This window comes from Haliotis rufescens, unplaced genomic scaffold (assembly GCF_023055435.1).
Source record: "Haliotis rufescens isolate VD_foot unplaced genomic scaffold, xgHalRufe1.0.p SCAF_9, whole genome shotgun sequence".
NCBI lineage: Eukaryota > Metazoa > Mollusca > Gastropoda > Lepetellida > Haliotidae > Haliotis > Haliotis rufescens.
In genome coordinates this window covers 46060787-46087433 of record NW_025964383.1, presented here as the reverse complement: position 1 = coordinate 46087433, position 26647 = coordinate 46060787, and the positions used below count along the sequence as shown (strand labels likewise).

Here is a 26647-nt window from a genome sequence, read left to right as displayed (position 1 = left end):
TAGGTATACATAGATTAAGTCTTATCAATTAAAACATGGCTATAGACAACTAATAACCAAAGCTAGACAACCAAACTGGGGATCATGGGGACGTACAGTGCTTTTGCTTCCTGCATGATTCCCACCAGGATTTATGCCATCACTTTGGTCACGAGTGTTTGTACGAAATATTAACCAATATTAATAATCAAAACACAGTCAAGGAATTAAAACACTAGTTGATATTAATTACTTCAATATAGATGGACTCATGTGCCCCTGTCAGGGGGAAAATAATTTTACACAACGCATATACGTTTTGTATATACATGTGCGATTGTCTTTAAAACCTACACGTATGTAACGTAAGCTACAAGTGAGTCAGTGAGTGAGTATGGATTTTGGCTGCTTTTAGCAATATTCCCGGAATATCATTGAGGGGATACAATAAATTGTACCCATGTAGAGAATCGAACCCAGGTCTTCGGCATGACAAGCGAACGCTTTAAGCACTAGGCTGCCCCACCGCTTCAGTATGCTCCAAAGATAAGAGGCTGTAATATTTTTGGACAAAGATTTTATAAAAAGGTAAATTTTATGAGATATCCGACTGCTGTATGCTATTTTTCAGTGTTCATCATAACCCATTATTATTTCACCACGAACATCTGTTCTAGTTTCTATTACCCTGTGTATGTCAACATGATCTAAATGCCCATTTCCTGTGTTTGTCAGTTGTGTTTGATGTGTTAGTCATGCTAAGCACAGTGTAAGTCAGGAAACGTGGGCCACAATGTCCTGTAGCTCACCTGACTATTTCTGAAATGCAGTTTAGAGATATCGAAAATGTAACATTTAACCTCTGGCAGAATTTAAATGCAAAGTTAACAGAAGCAGTTACCGCGGAGGTGGCCCGATTGATATGGCGTCTCACTGCGTTTCGTCCGTTAGCTGTGCCAGGATATGGTGGTCGTTAGGTCGAATCTCAGAATATGATCTTTGGTGTGTCAACACCGTATGAGTGAGCATCGAGTCGTCACAGCAGTTTGGCCTGTGCGACTCTCAGCCACAAGCCGACACACTGGGAACTGCTATAATGTTGAAGCACGGCGATAACACCGATGGACAATACATACTCTTGACCCCATCTTCCTTAGTATCGACACAGTCTCCGTGACATAGTATGTTGGTGAGGGGGGTGGAAATTGGGTTTAACGTTACGTTCATGATTAGTGCACTCATATAGCGACTTGCATGCAGGTGTGTGTGTGTGTGTGTGTGTGTGTGTGTGTGTGTGTGTGTGTGTGTGTGTGTGTGTGTGTGTGTGTGTGTGTGTGTGTGTGTGTGTGTGTGTGTGTGTGTGTGTGTCTGCTTGTACTAGTTGAAACGAACGTATACAAATTCTTTAGTTCTTGCCCAACGAGACACCATACCGCAGTTTAACATGAACAGCCCATTAACTCCGAGCCAACCAGTACTTCTTTTAGCCCCTCAATGCCAAGCGCCAAGCAGGGTAACAATGCAACAAGTACCAACTTTTAACGTCTTTGAGTAATCGAACCCCGAACCTTCCGCCCTCTGGCCGCACGCTCCATTACCAGACTACAGAGGCGGTCGATATAGTATGTATATGGATACTGAAAGTAATAAGACATGAGGTTATTACAGTTTAATATTTCTAAATAAATGCGATTTAACCCATTTAATAATAATAAGAAATATCTACAAATAGCAGAGTCAATTGCCAATTGTAGGATAAACATGAACAAATAAGGAGAACATGATTGAAGTAGGATGAACATTCAGGGCTGTGGATTACACTACACAGTGAAACAGTCTGGACACATCGTAATCAGCCTGATTCCTGGTGGGGACGTCCTAATACAGTTACAATGTACTCATGATTTGTTTATCCGGTCATTTGTTAATTCAGTCGTTTTCACCTGAAAGTTTGTCTGGACAAACAGCGTCTCACTGTGTAGAGTCTGACAATGTGATCTAGCCATATAATTAGTGACACTCGATTTGATGTCTTTAGGCAAGCATGGTGCATATGGGACGATTTCGGCCATTCCGATCCCCCCTCTCCGACTAGCTAATTGGTATAAAACATATGCTGTTTTAATGCATTGACAATGCATTTCACGCTGGTCAGTATTTCCGTTTTTAATATAGCCTCGGTATCTATGTTTCAGCTGGAGTCGAATTATAATCAGCTTGAACGAGAAGTTTGTGAAAGCGATGTCTGAAATCCTCCCCAAGATCCTCCATAGCCTCAGCTACTTTTGATTTCTTAAGGCCACGAACTGTTGAACTCAAGGATTGCAGGAGAAACAGTGATATTGGTAAAGAGAGAACGGCAAACATCAGTCCACCGAGTCCAACCATATGATGGTTATTGGTGTAGACTGCCAGAGATTTGGCAGCGTCTTCGGATGTCTTGAAATTCAAGACTGGGGTTTCCGTAGCCTCTCCTTGTCTGCAATGCAGAAAAAGGCAGACATCGAGGATCAATGTTACTGCAATCAATATAAACTCACCGTTGATACATTTCATATACTCCCCAGCATGGATCTTGCGTTGAATTGTACAATGTAATGAACGCACTTCAACTCGGAAATCATCATCGTCATCCATGCGGGTGACAAACGTGATTGCATTTACAAATTTGTCAAGTTTCGACTCCACATCATCCCAAATGGAATTATTTGAAATAATCAAGTACATTTCTAACACAAGATTAACTAGTCCACACACAACTACAGTTGTTGCACATGACTTCAAGAAGGCAGAAGTTGAAAACCAAACATCCATAAAAACACACATCAGTCGAACAAGTATAACGAACACAATGGCGGAGACTTGCACACAGATACAGAACAGCTTGAGCAATGTAGGAAGGTAGTTGCATGTATCATACTTCTTGGCGAGTTCAGTTACATCAGTGGGTACTTTGTCTACTATCTGTATCAGGCGTTCTCGTCGAATTTCAGCTGAGGAAAGAAATAAACAACTAATTATTTACCATTTGAAAATACCATTACCAACAAGAAATTACCTTGAAAAGTTACCAATATACGGTTTAGGCTCAATATCAACATGACATGGTGTCGGTTAACCTGCCCATACATCACGACTTTACGGCCAGTAAAGTCACCACATGCTAACTTGCTGTTAGATGAATCGAGGGCAATGTGTTTTGTCCTATGAGTGTTCGTTTCGGATTGGCTAACATACGATGTACGATCCGTATAAAAGAAGATGGTGGAATTAATAATCTAAACAATAGTGCTGATTCACATCACACAACTCAAATCAATATTACGATTAACGTCTGTGTCCTTCTGTTTGTAAGAAGATGCATTTTGTTTTGTCAAAACAAGATAGTTTGTGTCCTAGTATATCTAGATAATTTCCCAATAAACTCGCAACTCACGTGCATACAGAAATCGTTTTCACTAAACCACTTCAAGAGGGCCCCTTTTCAAAAGTCAAGTAAGTCAAATTCAATAGTCAAGTCATAAGTCCTAACAGACAACAATAAACCAATTTGAAAGTATTTCAACACACTTACAGTTACTACATGTACTTGAAGTGACCAATGCTATACAGCTGGATAGGGGAAGGACAATAACTGTGACATTAACTCCACTAGTCAATTACTAGGCTCTATTCTAAATTCAATTTATCTTGCAGGTTATCACTGATTCTATGCAAGTGAACTTGCATCTTTGTTTTGACGTAAAGCAGACATTTAAAATAACAGCAGGCAGTGACAATGAGAAAGCACAAACCATTCATTTTCCCCAAATGTATTGCCATATTTCGGATCTCCACTGCAGTTTCAGATGGCGTGTTCTTGTGGATCTTTATGCTGTTGGAGATCATAGTGTGCAGATCCAGTGGCACAGTCAACACCGACAGCACAACTCCCCCGACCTTCATGGCTTTGGCCCCCGTCTCCATCACGTCCATCATCGTCTTCCCCACTGCCAACGTGGCCCGAGCTGCGACTGCCCCTGCAACAGCTGTTGTCCTGGCAGCAGATCCGCCCGCCTCTGCTGCTGTCTTCAGCCCACTGAGGATCAGTTCCAGGGTCACCTGACTCTCACTTTCCCCCAGGCTGTCGATTTCCTGTAGTTGAAAGTATGTTGCTCTTTTTACCGACTTCTGATCAAGTTATGTATGATATATATACATTCCCATTTATCCAAGAGGTTACATTAAACTCCTTCATAAATCTTCACAGTTTGATCCCTGTATGTTCTACGTTGTCATCTCAATTCTGAAATTATAACTTTGCTGCTCTAACAGACACGCGATTAAGTCGCTGAAGGGAGGTTAAAATACTAAGTCGATAACTAAAACGAAAGATTACAAACTAACAGAAAAACAACCAAATATTTAAAAGATTACTTCAGTGATCCTATTGCGAAGTTCATGGCTGTTATTGGAATTCACACTCTCAAGGAGGCTGGCCAAGTCTGTAACAGTTTTCTGATAGTCATCAATCTTGGCTTGAGCTTCTGTCATCGTTTTGCTGTTGATGATCTTGTCAGCAATGGTTGTCGCCAGTCCACCAAGACCACTGGACACACCAAGAGCAACGCCCGCTGCGGTCATCCCTAGGGATGCTCCAAAGGTGAAGGGGGCTGCTGCTATTCCTGCGACAGTTAAGCCTGTAGCTGCGATCCCACCTGATGCGAAGGCAGTCTTGGCGATGTTCATGTCTCGCTGCTTGACATCCAGTTCATCTGCTAGGTGCTTCAGAGCGTCCATCACCTCCTGCTTCTTCCGTTCCTCGTCCTGAATGCATCGCAGTATATCAGCAACTAGCTTCTGGACGGAGCCTCTGTCCATGGTGCTGTAAGATTAAATGTTTAACGTCACTTGATGCTTGAGGGCGTATCTAGGAGAAAATAGACGATTGCGGCAGTGAACAGTCTGAGTGTGAAGATCAACTGAAATATATTGTCAAAATAAACCTATGAAGACACAATGCCATTTAGAAAGTGGTCAAATGTAACAAATGTTATATTTGGGATAACACTTTCTGAGTAAAGTACAGATTCTCGTACTTTTGGGGGTTTAGTCCCCTCGGGGATTGAGGCATCTAATCGCCAACACACAAAGTCAGTGATCTAACCCACCCAGCCACCGAGGCTTCCACTGCCGATTAGGTGCTTCACTCTGGCAGTGTGGGTTCGAATCCCGGACGGGACTCCACCCAAAGAAGTGCGAGAATCTGTATGTTACTCAGAAAGTGTTATCCCAAATATAACATTTGTTACAAAATAAACCTGCTTTGAATTTAGATGTTTCCAGCATAGATTCGATAACAATGTCGGTTGGTTCATTGTCATTCTACCATGACAAAATAACAAAATATACGTAAACTCTTTGCTAATATCGGAAATGATGATAGAATGGTCCAAATCAGAGATCAATGACGGTTGGTTTTAATCAGTTTGCTTTCATACTATCAGACAACATTTATCATCAGAAAACTTACATCACTGAACTGTGAGACAATAACACGATCCTTTGGAGATACCTGTAAAACAAATGAAACGACCGTTACAGCGTTTAGCTATAGCTTAGTTTTAGCTAAAGTTGAGTTATACAGCTGGTGTCATCACTTTTTGATAGTGATTCATAAACACATGATCATGACATAATCGGAATCGTACAGTCGACTTAATGCATAGATAAATCGTGTCACAACTGCTCATCTATTCTACCTATATCTACACACAGTAGGTCAGTATTCGCCGACTGAGTTGGTATATGTGTTTCATTTGATTCATAAGACTGATTGACTCCCTTTCTACACCCATGTTGTCCAGTAGATCAGACAGCAGGCAATATGGTTGCTTGAGCTTCATCGTACCCCATCGGCGTGTGACGTGGCTCGTAACATCACTGGAGTATAAAAGCTCGACTATTAACACACCGATGGATATAGCTGGCATATTACTTAGTGTTGCGTTAAACAACCACATTTAAACGACGCAGTTGACATATGATAAATGATTAGCATTTACATGTCAGGATCTAGACCTTAAATATTATATTATATGAAACGCGTATGCAATTGATGGTACATGTATGTATCTATGCAAATACATAACTTACGACCCGTTAAGTTCCGGGGTAGAATAGGTCTTCAGCAACCCATGCTTGCCGTAAAAGGTGATTATGCTTGTCGTAAAAGGCGACTAATGGGATGGGGTGGTCAGGTTAGCTGACTTGGTTGATGCATGTCATCGTATCCCAATTACGTGGATCGATGCTCATGATGTCAATCACTGGACTGTCTGGTCCAGACTCGATTATTTACAGACCGCCGCCGTATAGCTGGAATAATGCTGAGTGCGGCGGTAAACAACAAACAAACAAAGCATAAAGTACACAATTTTGTTCAAATGACTAAACCGATTACTTTTGTAAACAATTTGAATGCAAGTGTTAGGACACATGTGTTTCATAAAAGTTTGTAATGTTACCTGTCTATGTGGTACCACGTTGGTAATCCACCTCGAACATCCAGTTTGGAGATGGCAGGATGTCCCCGGACATCTGCTGATCCCGGTAATATTGACACGTAACGGCTGCAGATTGACTGGGTGCGTCCAGGAATCGTTCAGCTAGGGGCGTATCCAGCTGTCAGTGATAGTAGCACCCTAGCAGCTCAGTTGCGGAGTCAGGCGTACAGCGCAACCCTGTTCACCGGATAAACCGAGGTCTGTTCTCACATGGTACACATTCTTCACAGAATCCGAATCATGGTGATATCCGGCGAAATGCAACCCGACTGTGGCGCGGGTGTCAGTGTGTCACACTCCAGGACTGAGGCTGTGTGAGTAGCGGGAGACACATGGTACACTACGTGTATGTTATATAACCTACCCCATCCCCTTTGGCTGTTCATCGGTATATCAGAGAGTCAGCAGAACTGATTTGTTTCGTGGGGATTTCCATATCCTAAAACAATGGTCGAAGAGAAGGTTGTGTTTTGGCGCAGTGTTTAACGCAATTCATCTACAACATTGAAGGTTGAACCGCGAGGTGAGGTGAAATTAGGGTTTAACGTCGCGTTCATGATTATTGCACTATATAGCGTGTGTGTGTGTGTGTGTGTGTGTGTGTGTGTGTGTGTGTGTGTGTGTGTGTGTGTGTGTGTGTGTGTGTGTGTGTGTGTGTTTGTCCGCGTGTTTATGGTTGTACTAGTTCGGAGATCATGGAGTCCTGGGCAACTAACTGGGTCGGGTTGACAGGTTGACAGTGGATGTGTGGTCCAGACTCGATTATTTACATACCGCCGTCATTAAGCTGGAATAATGCTGAGTGCGGTATTTGACAAAAAAACAACAAGAAAAACAAACTAGTCCGCCTGCTTTGACAACACGTCTCAGTTTTAACACGAACACCTAACTCAGACACGGTGTACTGACTACGGGCCGACCAGTCCTTGTTTTCTCCCCTAATGCAGAGCGCCGGGCAGGGAAACACACATCTCATAACATCTTTTTGCGTGAGGCGACCGGGGAGCGAACCATCGACCTTCCGCTCTCTGGGCTGACGGTCTCACGACGGACGTCATGGAGATAACAGCCTTACATTACTGTCAAGCTCTGACGTCTCTATGAGGTAACCTGGATAAAATATATTTCAGTTTCGTTTCATTAACAGGTAATGATTGCCTCAAGCAGGGCTAACTCAAGGGAAATAACGGTAGTAGCAGATTGCATTTCTAAAGATGGCATCATCCTGATATTACCACACGTTTGGTTCCTTCACATCGTTTTTGTTTCCTGTTTCAATTTGCTGTGATAAAAAAACTGCCTTCATTATTTAGCGTCTCCGATGAATGTTCAGATGTAGATGTAATCTGACACTGAATTCATGTTTGGTGTCGGCTCCAGGGGATGATTCAACTTTAGGATGGGATGCAACCTCACCTTGCTATGACAAACCGAGCCGCAAGGGTTAGCATTGGTCCCCAGCAACCCATTCTTGAGGAAGGAGGGGACAACATGGATAGGGTAGTCAGGCGCCGTCACATGGGTGTTGCGTGTCATCTTACCCCGGCGACGCGGGACGTTGATCATATCAATGAATGGTCAAGACTTGATTATGTACCGAACACATGCATATTGCTGAGTGCGGTGTTAAACAACAAGCAAACACAGTAAAGCGATGAGGTTCTAAACCTAAAGGACATATTCCAAATCTCGAGAGTCCTTGTTGCCGACACAGTGAGATGGTGATTGTTGGGGGTTTTCGACAAAACGCCGGGCGTTCGCAGTTCAGGGCGATGTTCAGGTGGATGCGTCCATTGAATCGTCACGTCAGTCATCATAAATAAAGACAAAGTGTTTTTTTGTTTCAAACGTCTTTATTCACAAGACACCGACGCGCATACTGTGATAGATGCAGAACCTATAACACCCTCACTTTCATAGTGTGGTGCGTTGGAACGTTGCGACCACGCCATCTGCAACATCGTAGTAGCATCATGAATATCTAGCATACATGAACTAAACACGCATAGAAGCATCATGAATGTCCAGCATACACCATCAACAAAATCATAGTAGCATCATGGATTTATCATCCAAAACTGGCTCCCACAGGAGATATCGCTTGGGTGAGATCAAGCGATATCTGCAGTGTTGATATCACTGCAAAGAAATTGCATCACAATGCTTTGCAGACTATTGTGGTGTCAAAATCAAATGACATAACTAATGGATCTGCTTCTGAAGCTGTTAGCAGTACTTGTTACACTTAAGACACTGCCTATTACTGTCTACAAACTGAAGAAGTTAGAAGAATGATGTTGGATGATAAATAAAATCTCACCCTCGTGTCTTTTGATATCAAATGATATCAACTCGTGCTGATTTATTTGATATCAAAGGACACTCGGGTGAGATGCTCTATATCTTCCACATATGAACTAAACAGGCATAGTAGCATCACGGATATCTAGCATACAGAGGTTATCTACCTGCAATGATTGTATTTTACTGAAAGCCATGGACAATCATGTGCTGAGGCAAGATGGAAGAAAAGCAGATAGTAAGGGAGGAACCTTCACTGTCCGGGATTCGAACCCACATTGTCAGAGTGAGGCACCAAATCGCCAGTGAAAGCCACAGTGGCTTGTTGTGTTAGATCACTGACTTTGTGTGCTGGCGATTAGATGCCACACTCCCGTACAAGAATCTGTACTTTATTCAGAAAGTGTTATCCTAAATATAACATTTGTTACATTTGACCACTTTCTAAATGGCATTGTGTCTTCATAGGTTTATTTTGACAACATATTTCAGTTGATCTTCACACTCAGACTGTTCACTGCTGCAATCGTTAATTTTCTGCTAGGTACGCCCTCAAGCATCAAGTGACGTTCAACATCTAATCTTACAGCAACATGGACAGAGGCTCCGTCCAGAAACTCGTGGCCGATATACTGCGATGCATACAGGACGAGGAACGGAAGAAGCAGGAGGTGGTGGACGCTCTAAAGCACCTAGCAGAAGAACTGGATGTCAAGCAACGAGACATGAACATCGCCAAGACTGCCTTCGCATCAGGTGGGATCGCAGCTACAGGCTTAACTGTAGCAGGAATAGCAGCAGCCCCCTTCACCTTTGGAGCATCCCTAGGGAAGAGCGCAGCTGGCGTTGCTCTTGGTGTATCCAGTGGTCTTGGTGGACTGGCGACAACCATTGCTGACAAGGTCATCAACAGCAAAACGATGACAGAAGCTCAAGCCAAGATTGATGACTATCAGAAAACTGTTACAGACTTGGCCAGCCTCCTTGAGAGTGTGAATTCCAATAACAGCCATGAACTTCGCAATAGGATCACTGAAGTAATCTTTTAAATATTTGGTTGTTTTTCTGTCAGTTTGTAATCTTTCGTTTTTGTTATCGACTCTGTATTTTAACCTCTCTTCAGCCACTTAATCACGTGTCTGTTAGTGCAGCAAGGTTATAATTTCAGAATTGAGATGACAACGTAGAACATACAGGGATCAAACTGTGAAGATTTGTGAAGGAGTTTAATGTAACCTCTTGGCTAATGGGAATTTATATATATCATACATAAATTGATCAAAAGTCGGTAAATAGAGCAACATATTTTCAACTACAGGAAATCGACATCCTGGGAGAAAGTGAGAGTCAGGTGACCCTGGAACTGATCCTCAGTGGGCTGAAGACAGCAGCAGAGGCGGGCGGATCTGCTGCCAGGACAACAGCTGTTGCAGGGGCAGTCGCAGCTCGGGCCACGTTGGCAGTGGGGAAGACGATGATGGACGTGATGGAGACGGGGGCCAAAGCCATGAAGGTCGGGGGAGTTGTGCTGTCGGTGTTGACTGTGCCACTGGATCTGCACACTATGATGTCTAACAGCATAAAGATCCACAAGAACACGCCATCTGAAACTGCAGTGGAGATCCGAAATATGGCAATACATTTGGAGAAAATGAATGGTTTGTGCTTTGTCATGTTCACTGCTTTACGTACAATGTCTGCTTTACGTCAAAACAAACATGCAAGTTCATTTGCATAGAATCACTGATAACCTGCAAGATAAATTGAACTTAGAATAGAGCCTAGTAATTGACTAGTGGAGTTAATGTCACAGTTATTGTCCTTCCCCTATCCAGCTGTATAGCATTAGTCACTTCATGTAGTAACTGTAGGTGTTGAAATACTTTCAAAATGGTTCATGATTGTCTGTTAGGTCTTTTGACTCGAGTATTGAATTTGACTCATTGAAAAGGGGCCCTCTTGAAGTGGTTTAATGAAATCGATCTCTGTATGCACGTGCGTTACTAGTTCAGGTTATTGGGAAATTATCTAGATATTCTAGGACACAAACTGTCTTGTTTGGCCAAAACAAAATGCTGCTTCTTGAAAACAGAAGAACACAGACGTTAATCGTAATATTGATTTGATTTGTGTGATGTAAATCAGCACTATTGTTAAGATTATTAATTTCACCATTTTCTTTTAAACGGATCAAGGCCACAAGGCACCGTACATCGTATGGGAGCCAATCCGAAACGAACACTCACAAGACAAAACACATTTCCCTCAATTCATCTGACAACAAGTTAACATGTGGTGACTTTACTGGGCGTAACGTCGAGTCGTGATGTCTCGGCAGGTTAACCGACACCATGTCATGTTGATATTGAGCCTAAAACGTATATTGGTAACTTTTCAAGGTAATTTCTTGTTGATCATAAAATGTAAAATAATTATTTGTTTATTTCTTCCCTCAGCTGAAATTCGACGACAACGCCTGATACAGATAGTAGACAAAGTACCCACTGATGTAACTGAACTTGCCAAGAAGTATGATACATCCAACTACCTTCCTACATTGCTCAAGCTGTTCTGTATCTGTGTGCAGGTCTCCGCCATTGTGTTCGTTATACTACTTGGACTGATGTGTGTTTTCGTGGATGTTTCAACTTCTGCCTTCTTGAAGTCATGTGCAACAACTGTAGTTGTGTGTGGACTAGTCAATCTTGTGTTAGAAATGTACTTGATTATTTCAAATAATTCCATTTGGGATGATGTGGAGTCGAAACTTGACATATTTGTAAATGCAATCAAGTTTGTCACCCACATGGATGACGATGATGATTTCCGAGTCGAAGTGCTTTCATTACATTGTTCAATTCAACGCAAGATCCATGCTGGGAAGTATATGAAATGTATCAATGGTGAGTTTATATCGATTGCAGTAACATTGATCCTCGATGTCTGCCTTTTTCTGCATTGCGGACAAGGAGAGGCTACGGAAACCGCGGTCTTGAATTTCAAGACATCCGAAGACGCTGCCAAATCTCTGGCAGTCTACACCAATAACCATCATATGGTTGGACTCGGTGGACTGATGTTTTGCGTTCTCTCTTTACCAATATCACTGTTTCTCCTGCAATCCTTGAGTTCAACAGTTCGTGGCCTTAAGAAATCAAAAGTAGCTGAGGCTATGGAGGATCTTGGGGAGGATTTCAGACATCGCTTTCACAAACTTCTCGTTCAAGCTGATTATAATTCTACTCCAGTTGAAACATAGATACCGAGGCTATATTAAAAACGGAAATACACACCAGCGTGAAATGCATTGTCAATGCAATAAAACAGCATATGTTTTAAACCAATTAGCTAGTCGGAGAGGGAGGATCAAAATGGCCGAAATCGTCCCATATGCAACATGCTTGCCTAAAGAGATATCAAATCGAGTGTCACTAATTTCATGGCTAGATCACATTGTCAGACTCTATACAGTGAAAACGACAGGATTAACAAATGACCGGATAAACAAATCATAAGTAATTGTAACTGTATTTGGACGTGCCCACCAGGAATCAGGCTGATTACGATGTGTCCAGACTGTTTCACTGTGTAGTGTAATCCCCACCCCTTAATGTTCATCCTACTTCAATCATGTTCTCCTTATTTGTTCATGTTTATCCTACAATTGGCAATTGACTCTGCTATTTGTAGATATTTCTTATTATTATTAAATGGGTTAAATCGCATTTATTTAGAAATATTAAACTGTAATGACCTCATGTCTTATTACTTTCAGTATCCATATACATACTATATCGACCGCCTCTGTAGTCTAGTAATGGAGCGTGCGGCCAGAGGGCGGAAGGTTCGGGGTTGGTTACTCAAAGACGTTAAAAGTTGGTACTTGTTGCATTGTTACCCTGCTTGGCGTTTAGCATTGAGGGGCTAAAAGAACTACTGCTCGGCTCGGAGTTAATGGGCTGTTCATGTTAAACTTGGGTATGGTGTTTCGTAGGGCAGAACTAAAGAACTCTTATACGTTCCAACTAGTACAAGCAGCCACACACACACACACACACACACACACACACACACACACACACACACACACACACACACACACACACACACACACACACCTGCATGCAAGTCGCTATATGAGTGCACTAATCATGAACGTAACGTTAAACCCCAATTCCACCCCACCTCACCAACATACCAAATCACGGAGACTGTGTCGATACTAAGGAAGATGGGGTCAAGAGTATGTATTGTCCATCGGTGTTATCGCCGTACTTCAACATTATAGCAGTTCCCAGTGTGTCGGCTTGTGGCTGAGAGTCGCACAGGCCAAAGTGCTGTGACGACTCGATGCTCACTCATGCCGTGATGACACCCAATAGATCATATTCTAAGATTCGACCTAACGACCACCATATCCTGGCACAGCTAACGGACGAAACGCAGTGAGACGCCAAATCAATCGGGCCAACTCCACAGTAACTGCTTCAGTTAACTTTGCATTTAAATTCTGCTAGACGTTATGTGTTACATTTTTTATATCTCTAAACTGCATTTTAGAAATAGTCAGGTGAGCTACAGGACATTGTGGCCCAAGTTTCCTGACTTACACTGTGCTTAGCATGACTAACATACCAAACACAACTGACAAACACAGGAAATGGGCATTTAGCTTATGTCGACATACACAGGGTTATAGAAACTAGAACAGATGTTCGTGGTGAAATGATAATGGGTTATGCAGTGTATACAGATGAACACTGAAACAGTCGGATATCACATATAATTTACCTTTTTTTTAAATCATTGTTCAAAAGAATTACGGTCCCATCTGGGGCGGTTGGGTAACCATACTCACCCACCGACACACTTGTAGCTTATGTAACATACGTTTAAAGGTTTTAAAGACAATCGCACATGTACATACAAAACGTATATGTGAGTTACAAGAGTGCAGTGCAACACATTTGGTGACACAAATTCAACTACGGCGCAATAAACGTGTAGTGTTACAAAATACACAACAACCTACAGTACAGCTCTCCGGCTGTGTGGCACGCACAGAGCTGAGAACGTGAAAGTACTCCTTTCATTGCTGCATGTGAATGTAATCCACGTGAATGCTTTGTATACATCTACAGTGGCCAACCCGCCATCTAGTGAATATAACGGTGAAAGTACAAAGAGTTTATCGAGAATGCCATCTGAAGAACAAAGAACACATAGAGAGTAACTCGGACAACAAAAATGCGTAATCGATTGTACCTGTTACATTTTCAATTCAATTCAATTCTTTATTGTATGAAAGGCCTAATGCCCATATACAACGGAGTTACATAACATATTTTATAAAATAGATACAAAAGATACAAAGTCAAGGTAACAATTCACTTCGTAACAAAGATGCATGATGTATGTACAAAGCCAGCTGATTTTTTTGTTAGAGGATCCTTGCAGGACAGTAATGAAGACAATGTTATAGCATTAAAATGAGATAAACACCACTGCGGTAAGTACTGGTTTCTTAGATTTTCGTATATAGGGCAAATAAACATAAAATGGAATTCATCTTCGACAACACTGTCACAGAATGGGCATAACCTTCGGGATTTCTCAATAGATGAAAATCTCCCTGTGTTAATTTGTAGATCATTCAGGCCAAGTCTAAAATGAATAATGATGTTACGAAAATTCCTGTACATACGTTTGATGAATAAGATTCTGGTTCAAGCAATGACTTGAATCGGCGGTAAGTATCATATCTTGAACTTTCGTAAATATCTGAATGCCATTTCTGATGCAACATATCAATGGCACGCATGCGAAAGTACTTAATGAAAACATTTGGATTACCAATTGTCTGGGACAGCTAAATGAAACCAAAACCTAAGTACGTATACATGAAGGCCATGTGTTCTTTCCAACACTATCGAGGTGTACAAGCATGTTGTAGGCTTTCTCAGGTAAACGGTGTTCAGGCATAATTATTATTTTACACCAATACTTCAAGCAACGAGTGTAAGATCCAATGTAAAATGGGAATCTCCTGCATTCTCGATAAACCGTATTACTTGGTATTGACAAAAACCTTTTACAAGCGAGGAGATGAACCTTTTCAATTGTACAGAACTATTAACAACCCCATATCTCAGACCCATACAGTAAAATAGGTTGTATTTGAGAATCAAATAATTTTAAATAAATTTTCGGTGAAATAACTCCAAGCGGCCACTCTACGAAATATAACAATATTTGTTAAACACTGAGGTTCCATTTATCTGAATATTGCGAAAATAGGTCAAGCTGCTTCTGCAGACCAATAATAGTACCAGACATCAAAATCACATCATCTGCAAAAAGTAGCATGAAAAGTTCTAATATGTCAGGGAAGAGCTGAACGCCATGTCTACCATGAAACACATCCTTGGCGTAAGCCTATCGGACAATCAAAAAAGTTACTTTTAGTATCACCACAGCGTTCACATGATTTTACATTTGCATACATTGAATTAACCATTCGCGAGCATTTTGCCTCCTAAACCCATATTTTTCAAACAGCTCTATAATTTAGCTCTATTTACAGAATCAAATGCCTGTTTAAAATCAACAAGGTCCACATATTTCTCAATGACTGCATACAAAGTAAATATGTGGTCAAAAGTCGAACAGTCCTTTTTAAATCCTGCTTGTGTTTCAGGGATCAAATCTCTCATATTTGACAACAGTGTTGATCTATTGTTGATGATAGAGGTAAATGCTTTACCAAGAATGCTCGTGAGAGATATACCCCGGTAGTTGTCAAGATTGTTTACATTACCATTCTTTAATAACGGGATAATGATTTTGACCTGACAGAAGGAAAAACACCTGTATTCAAAATCTGAGTGAAATATTTAACCAGAAAAGGCACAATATCAGGTAATGAGTGCTTAAGCACTTCAGCTATAAAACAATCAACCCCAGCAAGTTTACCTCCTCTACATTAGCTTCAGTTTTATCCATCAAAGAATTTTCATGAATATGCAAGGACCCTCTCAGTGTTGGGATAAACATACTTTCCTTCGATTCGTTCCATAAAACTGTACTGTTCATAGAGACATAATCCTCACGGCCTTAACTATGTATGTCACCAAAATGGCTACAAGGAAACCTGCAGGATAACTCAAGGGGGGAATAGTATGAATCTGAATCAATCACCAACATTTAAAATATCTACATTCTTAAACAAAATCAACAGATGCAATAAAATAATCAACAACACTAGAACCAGTATCTCCTACAAACGTAAACTCGCCTGCTCTATCACCATGAACCCTCCCATTTGGTATAAACATACGAAGAACAAAGCATAGATTCAGTAAAATGCGCCCGAATCTATTGATAGTACCATCGTGAGATACACGCTGTTCAACAGGGGCATAGTCTTCATCAATGTATAAATCATCATCTCCAAAGTCATCACTATCCTCAGAAAGGCGATTATTTTCGCTGCCTGTGCGGGCATTAAAATCACCGCAGAGTAGCACGTGTGAAGAAGTGAGACCTGTTACATTTATGATCAACAAAAATGATATGTTCGAAAGATGTCATTTCATGCTGTAATTATTTAAATCCTTTCAAGATTTCACTATCACTGGTTGCTTGAACATAGACATCAAGTGTAACACATAGACAGCCAGCGTTGTGCATCCTACCCGTGAAGATCCGGGGTAGAATAGGTCTTCAGCAAACATGCTTGCCGTCAAAGGTGAATATGCTTGTCATAAGAGGCGACGAACGGGCTCGGGTGGTCAGGCTTGCTGACTTACTTGATGCATGTCATTGCAAACCAATCAACGATGTATTAGTGATTACTGTATTCGCTCGTGGCCCTGACGATTCTTCTTCGATTCCACATATGGGTATAATTTGTAAAAGCCATTCATCTTTGTGTCCTCGCTGTGAATTGGCTGGGAACTAATACGAGTGGCGTCACATCACTCTCACTCTCTGGTGTTAGTCATATTAACTAACTATCCTGTATTTCTATATTTCCGTCCGGTGTGAAGATGTTCTGTTCTCACGTCATCATCAACATACACCTTTCAAGATTTAATATTCTTCTTTCACCACAACGTTTCAACAGTCAGTCATTCCTTCATAGAGCACGCTTCATCTCTTTAGATGAATGGACACTAAGGTCACCGCCTGTCAATCTTGCTCCTGGGAAGATCGGGACATGGAAAAGGCTCTCTAAGAAACATCATTCTAGTAAGGAAAGCACCTCGACAGTCTCGACTATAAGGCATACAAGTGAATGTGATGAAACAACGACTGCGGTTAACCGCTGTTTCACTGAACTCCTGAAGGAGGTTTTACAACCATAAATTATGTTCTGCAGAACAATCAGAGACATGTGTTATGTGTGAAACGGTACTATAACAAAGTAATCTTTGCAAAGCAAATATTTGTATTTTTTTCACACGGGACAAACTTTAGCATTGAGATTTATCCTTTCTCTTATGAAATCGTGCTTGACTTCTGTACTGTCCATGCCGTTGCGGTTGTCGTTGGTGTCACAGCAACAGCCTCAGACGCTGCCACAGCCTCAGACACAGCAACAGGCACCGACACAACCACAGCCTCAGACACAGCCACAGCATCAGACACGACCACAGACTCAGACACAGTCGCACAGTCACTGACACATGCAAACATTTTCGCGGCCATTGCTGCAGTCAAAGCCTCACACGGACAGACACATACAGGCAGAGTTACTCACGACATTTTCTCTCCCACGAACGTTTAATTCATGTCTGTAAATTACATTTAACAGCATATTCGAAAATCTTATTTTCTTAAAAAAATAACAGTTTCCTCTCTCACACAATGCTGCCAGTCACACTAAAATCCAATGGTCGGCCCCCTCAGACAAATATGGTATTTCACGAGATCCTCTTAGTGCCAAAGTGTCCTTAATTACTTACTTCTACTGACGCACTGGCTGCTGTCTGTCTTCCCATCCACTCTCACGGCGCCATTCAGGTCGACGGATTTACTCTCGCCAAGCTTCCGGAAGTGCAGGTTCATCAACATGAGGCGGATGAATACAATCATCACCGGGTGGGTGTGTTGGTTCTCCACGTGCATCTAGCCAACATACACCACAATACCTGAACAAAAACACATTATTCTAAACTCAGATGCTATGTGTCGGTTGTCATATAAGTGTGTGTGAAGATATAATGTTTGACTCCGCAGTCAAGAATATTCCAGCTATAAATAGGCTACATGTGAAATTTGAGTATAGACAAGACAAAGCTGTAATTAATGAAATTACACACATTATACTTGGTCGATTGCATTCCATCGCCGATTATTTTTTCAGCACTGCCTTCAACTCCCCAATCCTGGGTTGTTTTGATAAAATACCAAAAACGCCTATATTTCAGATCTAAAGAAAGTAGGAAACAGTCATCTAAGGCGCTGCAATGTAGAGTTGCTTCTTTTGTGCCCGCCAGAAACATATGATTGTGTGTTAGATTCCCGGTTCGTCCCAATGATGTTTCTAGGTTTGTCAGCACCAAACCTGGTCTCATAGTTTTTCACCATAGTGGTAAGCTTCCGAGGCCTGCATCCATTCGGAAATTAAGCTGACACCCATGATATGACTTAAAAACTGATAAAAGCAGCGTTAAACCCATCTCAATATCTCACCCTAAATAAGGCGACAAAACACTTTCCAAATCCAATAGAAATCTCTGCATAAAGCAGAGTCGATGGTACAATTCCGACTACATAATAAGTGTGTGTTCATGAATCACTGTCAAATAATAAGGATATCAGCAGTATACGAAAAGGTGAGCATATCCTGAAAAATAACCTGAAATATCATCTGAAAAACATGGGAACATATGCTACAAGTCAAAATAGGCAATTGCATCGAACATCATTTTTGTGACTGATGCGTCAAATTTGAAAATGTATTCCACACGTCTACCACGGGAGTAAGTTATGAAATGTAACTTGACATATTGCTTGACATGGAGGGAAAGTTTATTATTGGAAAGCTGAGGTCAACCCTCTTGTTTTTTCACTCTGAGTCTTTATGCGTAAATCTAAGTATGAAATAGATGAGGTGGTCTCACAGGTTTCCTTCATTTCAGTTCAGGTGGGTTAATCAGTGGAAGGGAATAGGTTATTTGATTGTTATTGAACAATATCTGATCATCGATGACCATGGGGATGCAATTTCACATATTGTTTTCTCAGTTTGATTTCACTTTTCACAAATTAAAGTAAAGAAAGTAACAACAACGTTGAAAATGGCATCATGTATATGAACTACTACTGATCCCTAATGCAGACCAATTTGTAATGAGTATGTTCTTGTTTCGTCCAAAATACAGTGGAACGCTGTTAATCCACACAGGGACATCGTCACACTAGCGCTTTCCTGCACACACGAGTCATGGGTACAATAGGACTTAGACAGACTCTGCCCAGAATATGAGATGTCTAGGGAGGTTTAACTGCATAAAATACATCTCAAAAGGACCAACAGTATATAGTTGCAAAGGTAGAGTAACTCATCGGGATGTCACTACAAATACAAATACAGTCCCAATGAATAACAGACAAGCTTAGTACCAGGATCGAAGAACTGGAATCTGTGGGACAAGGTGCTGTGGTCGAGGCGTGGCATGAACAAGGCCCCCAGGACGATGGCCTTGATGATCCTCATGAGGCAGGACACGAGGCCGAGGAAGATGTTGAGGAAGAACATGGAGAACGTGAAGATGAAGAAGAACCGCCTGAAACAAGGGAGGCAACTCGTGAGAGAAGGTTGGTACTTTTGATTGTAAGAATTGGTACTTCCAGCTGACTGTGGGACTCCCATTGATTGTCACAAGTACATTGAAGTGATATACAAGTGTACAACAATAATATACTCGCCGCGATTACCATACATGTTGCTTGATATATGAAGAATTACTCATTTTCAAGAGATAAGATATTGGTTTGATGCACAAATCAATATGCTGTCATGATTTGGGAACGGACGCTCATGATGTCATTGATCCGTGAACTTGTTGACTATATACAACGTGTCATGCCAACCCCTCCAAGGAAGACAGCATAAATACAGCGTGTCCCTGCCCTCCCCCAACCCAAGGAAGACATATGCACCTGTTTTCTATATACAACGTGTTCCCGCACATCCTTCTAAGAAAGACATACACACCTGTTGTCTTTATACAGCATGTCCCCGCCAACCCCTCCAAGGAATACATACACACCTGTTGTCTTCATACAGCATGTCCCCAGACACGCTACCAAGGAAGACATGCACACCTGTTGTCTTTATACAGCAGGTCCCCGCCAACCCCTCCAAGGAATACATACACACCTGTTGTCTTCATACAGCATGTCCCCAGACACGCTACCAAGGAAGACATGCACACCTGTTGTCTTTATACAGCAGGTCCCCGCCAACCCCTCCAAGGAATACATACACACCTGTTGTCTTCATACAGCATGTCCCCAGACACGCTACCAAGGAAGACATACACACCTGTTGTCTTCATACAGCATGTCCCCAGACACGCTACCAAGGAAGACATACACACCTGTTGTCTTCATACAGCATGTCCCCAGACACGCTACCAAGGAATACATACACACCTGTTGTCTTCATACAGCAGGTCCCCAGACACGCTACCAAGGAAGACATGCACACCTGTTGTCTTTATACAGCAGGTCCCCGCCAACCCCTCCAAGGAATACATACACACCTGTTGTCTTCATACAGCAGGTCCCCAGCCACGCTACCAAGGAATACATACACACCTGTTGTCTTTATACAGCATGTCCCCAGCCACGCTACCAAGGAAGACATACACACCTGTTGTCTTTATACAGCAGGTCCCCGCCAACCCCTCCAAGGAATACATACACACCTGTTGTCTTCACACAGCATGTCCCCAGACACGCTACCAAGGAAGACATACACACCTGTTGTCTTCATACAGCATGTCCCCAGACACGCTACCAAGGAAGACATACACATCTGTTGTCTATATACAGCGCATTCCCGCTTTGTTGTACGAAGAGGAACTTGGCCATGAGTTGCTGGAGGACGTTCAGCACTATTGTCCTTACAACGATTGGCCTGGAGTCACAGATAGATGCGGCAATCATTAGGATGGCGATTTTAATAATAGGATTTGATGTACTTAAGGGTCTGGTCGCATATCAAAAGGTCTGTGACTTGAGGTCGCTAGGTTTGTTGTCTGACCTAACTAAGATCTTCATAGTGTTTATTCCTAATACAGGATATTTACCATCCCCAAACACACAAGCGTGATAACCTCTTTATCATATATTGTCATTCTTTAATTCTGTGCTTGAAAATCGCTTTCCCTTTCTCACAAACATTACCGAAACATTGCTAGTTTTGCTGAAATGCGCGCAATAATATTAATTATGTCACAGTGTAAGTGATGTGTCAGTCGGACAGTGACAGTTGCCAATATAGTTCCAACTGAAATCTGTTTTATATACAGTGACGAAGCAACATATACGCAAAACAACAATTGTTTTTACTTGCCTTTCGTGGTAATCCATCGTTCTGTCCGCTAGGGCAACTGCCCTTTGTCAAAGGGAAGCTACTCTAACTATAGCCAATGAGACGTCTCAGCGACGTTCAGACGTTGTTGACACTCGGCCTCTCCTGTCATAACGTTAAGAAGTGCGGTCAGAAGTACACACAGCGACAAAACGAAACAATTAAAAAATATTTTGGCCAAATCCAATTATTTTAATTTGTCGAAAATTTCAAGCCGCAGAGGTCTACAAGCACAGATATGGCTACTGATCCCACTTGGCTAGGCCTAGTGCCCTTGCAAAATTTATATCTCCAAAGTTGCCAATACTTATAAAATGCCTTAGCTGCGTCACAGTTAGACACTGGTTTTCAGTAGATTAGACCCTTCTTTGGATAATGATTCGACTCAATCGCCGAATGCGGACGCCAGGTTTGTTTATAAACACTGAAAGTAGTCCCTACTTGACCTTTGATATTTGCATCTCTATCTGCATATGACCCCAACGGATATAGTTTTAATCCGTTGGCTTTATCTTGCTGAGAAACCTACCCATTAAGAAATCTGTTATCTGTTTAATGATTATATCTGTTTCCCTGTCCCGGCAAAACGTATCAGTACGTTTGGTAGATTTTCTGTTGGCGTAGCACTGTACATAGGAAAGGCATATGATCACGATTTCAAGAGAATTCACCCAGAATGGCAAAACTCTGTGTTTGTAAGCTCATTAGGCTGTAGAGAACCCTTTATTTTAGGAGGAATATATACACAAAGAAAAAGGTTAAGCACAGATGAATATATTTCATTATTGTTTGGTCCCAATATTAGCAACAGTCATGAAAGATATAATTACGGGAAGAATTATGTTTTCCCGAGATGATGTAATCAGTCATGCGTGAAGGAAGCTCACGTGCCATGCATTGTATGACCGTGCAGCATGCTACACTCAGGTATCGCTAAAAGCAATATATCCAAATGTTAAAATTGCTGTCTTAAGCTCGGTTTTAAACAGTTATTCCATGACATTGTGTGACCATGGCACGAAGGCGATTATCAAACGCCACAAGATGGCACATAATCGGCATGCATAATGCAAGAATGTCTTGTAATGCCATTGGTCGGAATTTGGGGTATCATCATACTGTCGTCAGCCGTTTAGTTGAGATAGGAAGACACATTGCAAAGACAGGGTCCTTCTTTGTCTCATACACCGAGAACCCTCGGCACTCGTCTGAAACAGCTGTGGGTGCCCAATCGCCGTTTCAGCACCTGAACCGTCAGGAACCGACTGAAAGCAGCAGGACTGAAGGCTAGACGAGTCATAAAGCGTCCCTTCTTGAGAGATCAACACAAAGCTGCTCGTTTTGCATGGTGTATTGTGCGACAGAACTTGAATCTGAGAACTTGGAGACCATTGGTCAGACGAAAGTCGCTTTCTGCTCCACATCACTGATGGAAGAATGAGTTTGGAGGCACCGGAGCACAGCCTACACCCCCAGGAACATAAAACTGACTGTTGCATACGGCAGGGACTCGATAATGGTTTGAGGTGTATCTCTCATGATTGCAGATTGGATTTGGTCACCTTGCGGGGCAACTTAACTGGGGCTCAGTACATCCTAGACGTTTTGAGGCCAGTCGTCGTTCCTCATTTTTGACAACCACCTTCTTGCTACTCGACCTCAGTACATTGATGACAATAGCAGGCCTCATCGTTCGCATTTAGTCGGGGATTACATAAGGGCCAATGCAATAACGACTCTACCCTGGCCAGCAATGAGCCCTGATTCGAACCCTGTTGAACACGTTTGAGGTATTCTAGGGAGGCGCATAAAGGCACGACATCCTCCTGAACAAGATTGACGCCAATTGGAAGCAACATTGCAACAGGAGTGGTTGGTGTCAACAGATCCAACGTCTGACTGGAGGCATGATGCGTTGGGTGTGGAATGCGTCATCCGGGCACGTGGAGGTCATACCCGCTACTAATATGTTTCACGTGTCATGTCAAGTATAGACTTTGAGAAACATTTTCACATGAAACATCAAACGTTACTCTTTTACTTACTCCTGCAGCTCCATACAATTTTTAGATATTGTCTGAGGTCAGAAACAGTATCTGTGTTACCATGATATTTTTGTCAGTAAATGTCAGTCACAACTCACCAATATCTTCTTTATTTGTTGTCAAATGTTTGTTCTATCCGATGAAATTGGAATGGCCCAGCTCCTGTGGTTGGTCATGCCATGCCATGTTTTTTGCCATTTGTCATGGTTCAGAAATAGGGGTGTGATTAACTTATTTCTTTGTGTATATATTCTGACAGAAGATTCCACATTGTATGAAAATCTTAAAGGTAAAGGTATTGAAAATTTTGATGATAAAATAGATGGATGCCATTAAGTCCGAACATGATAGTGACATAGATCTACTCATATTTGGAAATTCGAACACTGTTGCAATGCAGGACGATTTTATCATTTAAAATGAAGAACATGTAGATCTGCTTAACCTAGGTGAAATATATAGCTCTGATTTATGTTTTATGCCTAGAACTCCTCAGGATGAAAAAGTAAATAAGTTTGGTTTATCACTTGTTCACACCTATAAACTTTGGGTTATCCATATAGTTCATGAAAGAAAGCCTGGAGACAGTGGGGGATGTTTTACGTTTATCAGCTTGAATGAACTGAGCTTGATAAACTATTTTTTTGCATCAACTACTATATGTGTTCATATTACCAACATATTTGTGTATAGTCATTCAGAGAGTGATCACTTACCAATATCGTGTCATTTAGTTATCGTCCCAATCAAATAAGTCAATATCCAAAATATATCGTACATACAACGAGTATCCCAAGTCATATTTGGGTGGAAAACAGCATATTTAATGCAATTTCTTCTTTGGATAAAGTACAATCAATTATTCAGAATTTTCTAACTTAATACATGAGGACATCAATGAAGCTGCAGATGAATTAACAAATGTATTTTATGTTGCAGGATCTCATTTTGAGAAAGAAAGGAAAGTACAATCAGATTCATTTCAGGTTTATAATCAACCTCAGTTAATAAACTCCAAGCCTGTCCTGACCACACTATTTATACATTTTGAAGATTGGTCGGTAGAAGGTTTGATTACACAGTTTGATTGCCTGTGCTCAACTCACTAGGTGAGCTAGTTTAGCTATAAATAAAAAGTTCAATTATTTAGGGTTCTGGAAATGCTCATAAAAACGTAAGTTCATGTTTTATAAAAAAAGTTTGTCATGCCCATCAGCTTTAAATGTATAACTGTTGGTCTATCCTAAGCGTGGTCTTTCCCAGAATGCACCACAGTCTGTAATGTACGACGCTGGTGAACTATTGTTAGCGCGACGTCATCCGCGCCACATCAACTGACCAATCAGCGCGCTGGGCACCCGTGCCTGGGGTAAAATCGGCCTTGCTTTACGATCACTCAATTTATAGATGAACAGCCGACAGAGATGAGGTAGGTTACATAACATACACGTTGTTAAATATGTGTCGCCTGCTACACATATAGCCTCAGTTCTGGAGAGGGACACACCGACACAAGCACCACACTCTGGTTTTATTTTGTCGGATATCAGTATGATTCGGATTTATTGAAGTATGTGTGAGAACAGACCTCAGTTTATAGAGTGAACAGGGTTTGCACTGTACCCCTGACTCCCCAACGTAGCTGCTACGGTGCTACTATCACTGACCTGGATACGCCCCACAGGAACTCGATGATAGCGTGTATAGCATTATAGCTTATAGAAAAATTCTCGCCCGTCTATTTACATATAGACAAGGAGTAACACCCGCCATGTTTGTCTTTATTCAATCATATCGTGCGATAATGAGCTGTGATTCGAACTGGGTGCGAAATCTTGAATAAGATGGACGGATCTACCCCATTTCTGTCGGCTGTTCATCAATATATTCAAGAAATCAGATTTGTCATGAGAACAAAATTGTATACGTGTTGCATTTGCTAAGATACATACATATAATAGTTAAGGTCTAGGTCCAGACAGATGTAGATACTAATCATTTATCATATATTTACTTCGTCGTTTAAATTGGTGGTCATTTAACACCGCACTAAGCAATATTCCGGCTATATCTATCAGTGTGTCAATAATCGAGCCTTGATAATCCAGTGATGTTACGAGCAACGTCACACGCCGTCCGGGTTCGATGAAACGCAATCAACCATCCTGCCTGCTGTCTGCTGGATGAAGAAAGGGAATCCATCAGTCTTATGAATAAAATGAAATACAAATACAAATTCTACAGAACTTTGTTTGAATTTAGGTAGAATATATGAGCAGATGTGAAATGATTTTTACTATCATGCATAAAATCTATTTTACGATTTCGATTATATCATGATCGTGTGTTTATGAATCACTATCAAACAGTGATGATACCTATAACTGTAGCAGGTGTATATATTTGTATTTTAGTCTTTTTTTGTAAATAAATCTATTTCAAGTTTTGTTTCTGTTGAACTTTATTCAACAGAGGTGTGTGTTTGTTTTTATCCCATCATTCTAAGTCCAGGCCTCAGTGATCAATCACAACCCAAGCTCAACTACATTATTTGTCCAGCCCTCTGCTGATCAATCACACCCCAAGCGATCCTGTGATTGGCCACATTCAAACTTTACCTTCTTGCTCTGACTAACTCCATATTGCTACCTTCACTATGCACTGCACTGGGAGTATTCATAGATCACCACAAAAGGACATATCATGAATGGTGACATTTCAAGGGTAACACGTTTTACACCCTTGTGCCACACATAGGGGTGACTATCGTGATTATAATAAACATAAGCCTCACACCCCGTAGCCGTCTTGGTGTCATCTGTTTAAAATAATGGATAAAGCCAAGAAAACCCGGTTACATGTTTGGAGCCCCCAGTGAGGATTCTTATGTGATGTGATGCTTGGATCCCCGCATGGAATGCAAGTGTATGAACGAACTGTAATTATGGTCTATTTGGCTATCTCGCGAGTGATTGTCAGGTCCATGTGGTTGGGTCTTGTGACCCTAGGACTTACTGATCTTTGACAGCGACCTTGACCCAGAGGCTCCAAGGCAGGTCAAGTTAACAATTTGCTGGACTTGGTTCAGTGATTGTGATTGTGACTTGTGACTCATTTTCCGGACTATTTTGTTTCTCGTATCTAATTGGATATATTTATATTGTTCTTCT

The 26647-nt window shown here is 41.5% G+C and overlaps 2 protein-coding genes across 4 annotated transcripts; one reads left to right on the top strand and one right to left on the bottom strand.

The window, feature by feature from the left end:
- Positions 1-1682: 1682 nt before the first annotated feature.
- LOC124149961 lies at positions 1683-6618 on the bottom strand. Its single transcript, XM_048391482.1, has 4 exons — positions 6486-6618; positions 4396-4843; positions 3774-4113; positions 1683-2972 (listed from the first exon to the last, which is right to left on the bottom strand). The coding sequence occupies exons 2-4, from the start codon at positions 4837-4839 to the stop codon at positions 2164-2166; spliced, it is 1593 nt and encodes a 530-aa protein (XP_048247439.1). The 5' UTR covers positions 4840-4843; positions 6486-6618; the 3' UTR covers positions 1683-2163.
- On the top strand, positions 6586-12577 carry LOC125377568. 3 transcript variants are annotated; one of them, XM_048391485.1, is made up of 4 exons: positions 6586-6722; positions 9415-9862; positions 10144-10483; positions 11282-12577. In XM_048391485.1, the coding sequence occupies exons 2-4, from the start codon at positions 9419-9421 to the stop codon at positions 12082-12084; spliced, it is 1587 nt and encodes a 528-aa protein (XP_048247442.1). In that variant the 5' UTR covers positions 6586-6722; positions 9415-9418; the 3' UTR covers positions 12085-12577. The 3 variants fall into 3 exon arrangements, with proteins under 3 accessions (XP_048247442.1, XP_048247443.1, XP_048247441.1); XM_048391486.1 differs by having other exon boundaries at positions 6612-6722; positions 9370-9862; XM_048391484.1 differs by lacking the exon at positions 6586-6722 and adding an exon at positions 6929-7047.
- Positions 12578-26647: the final 14070 nt, after the last annotated feature.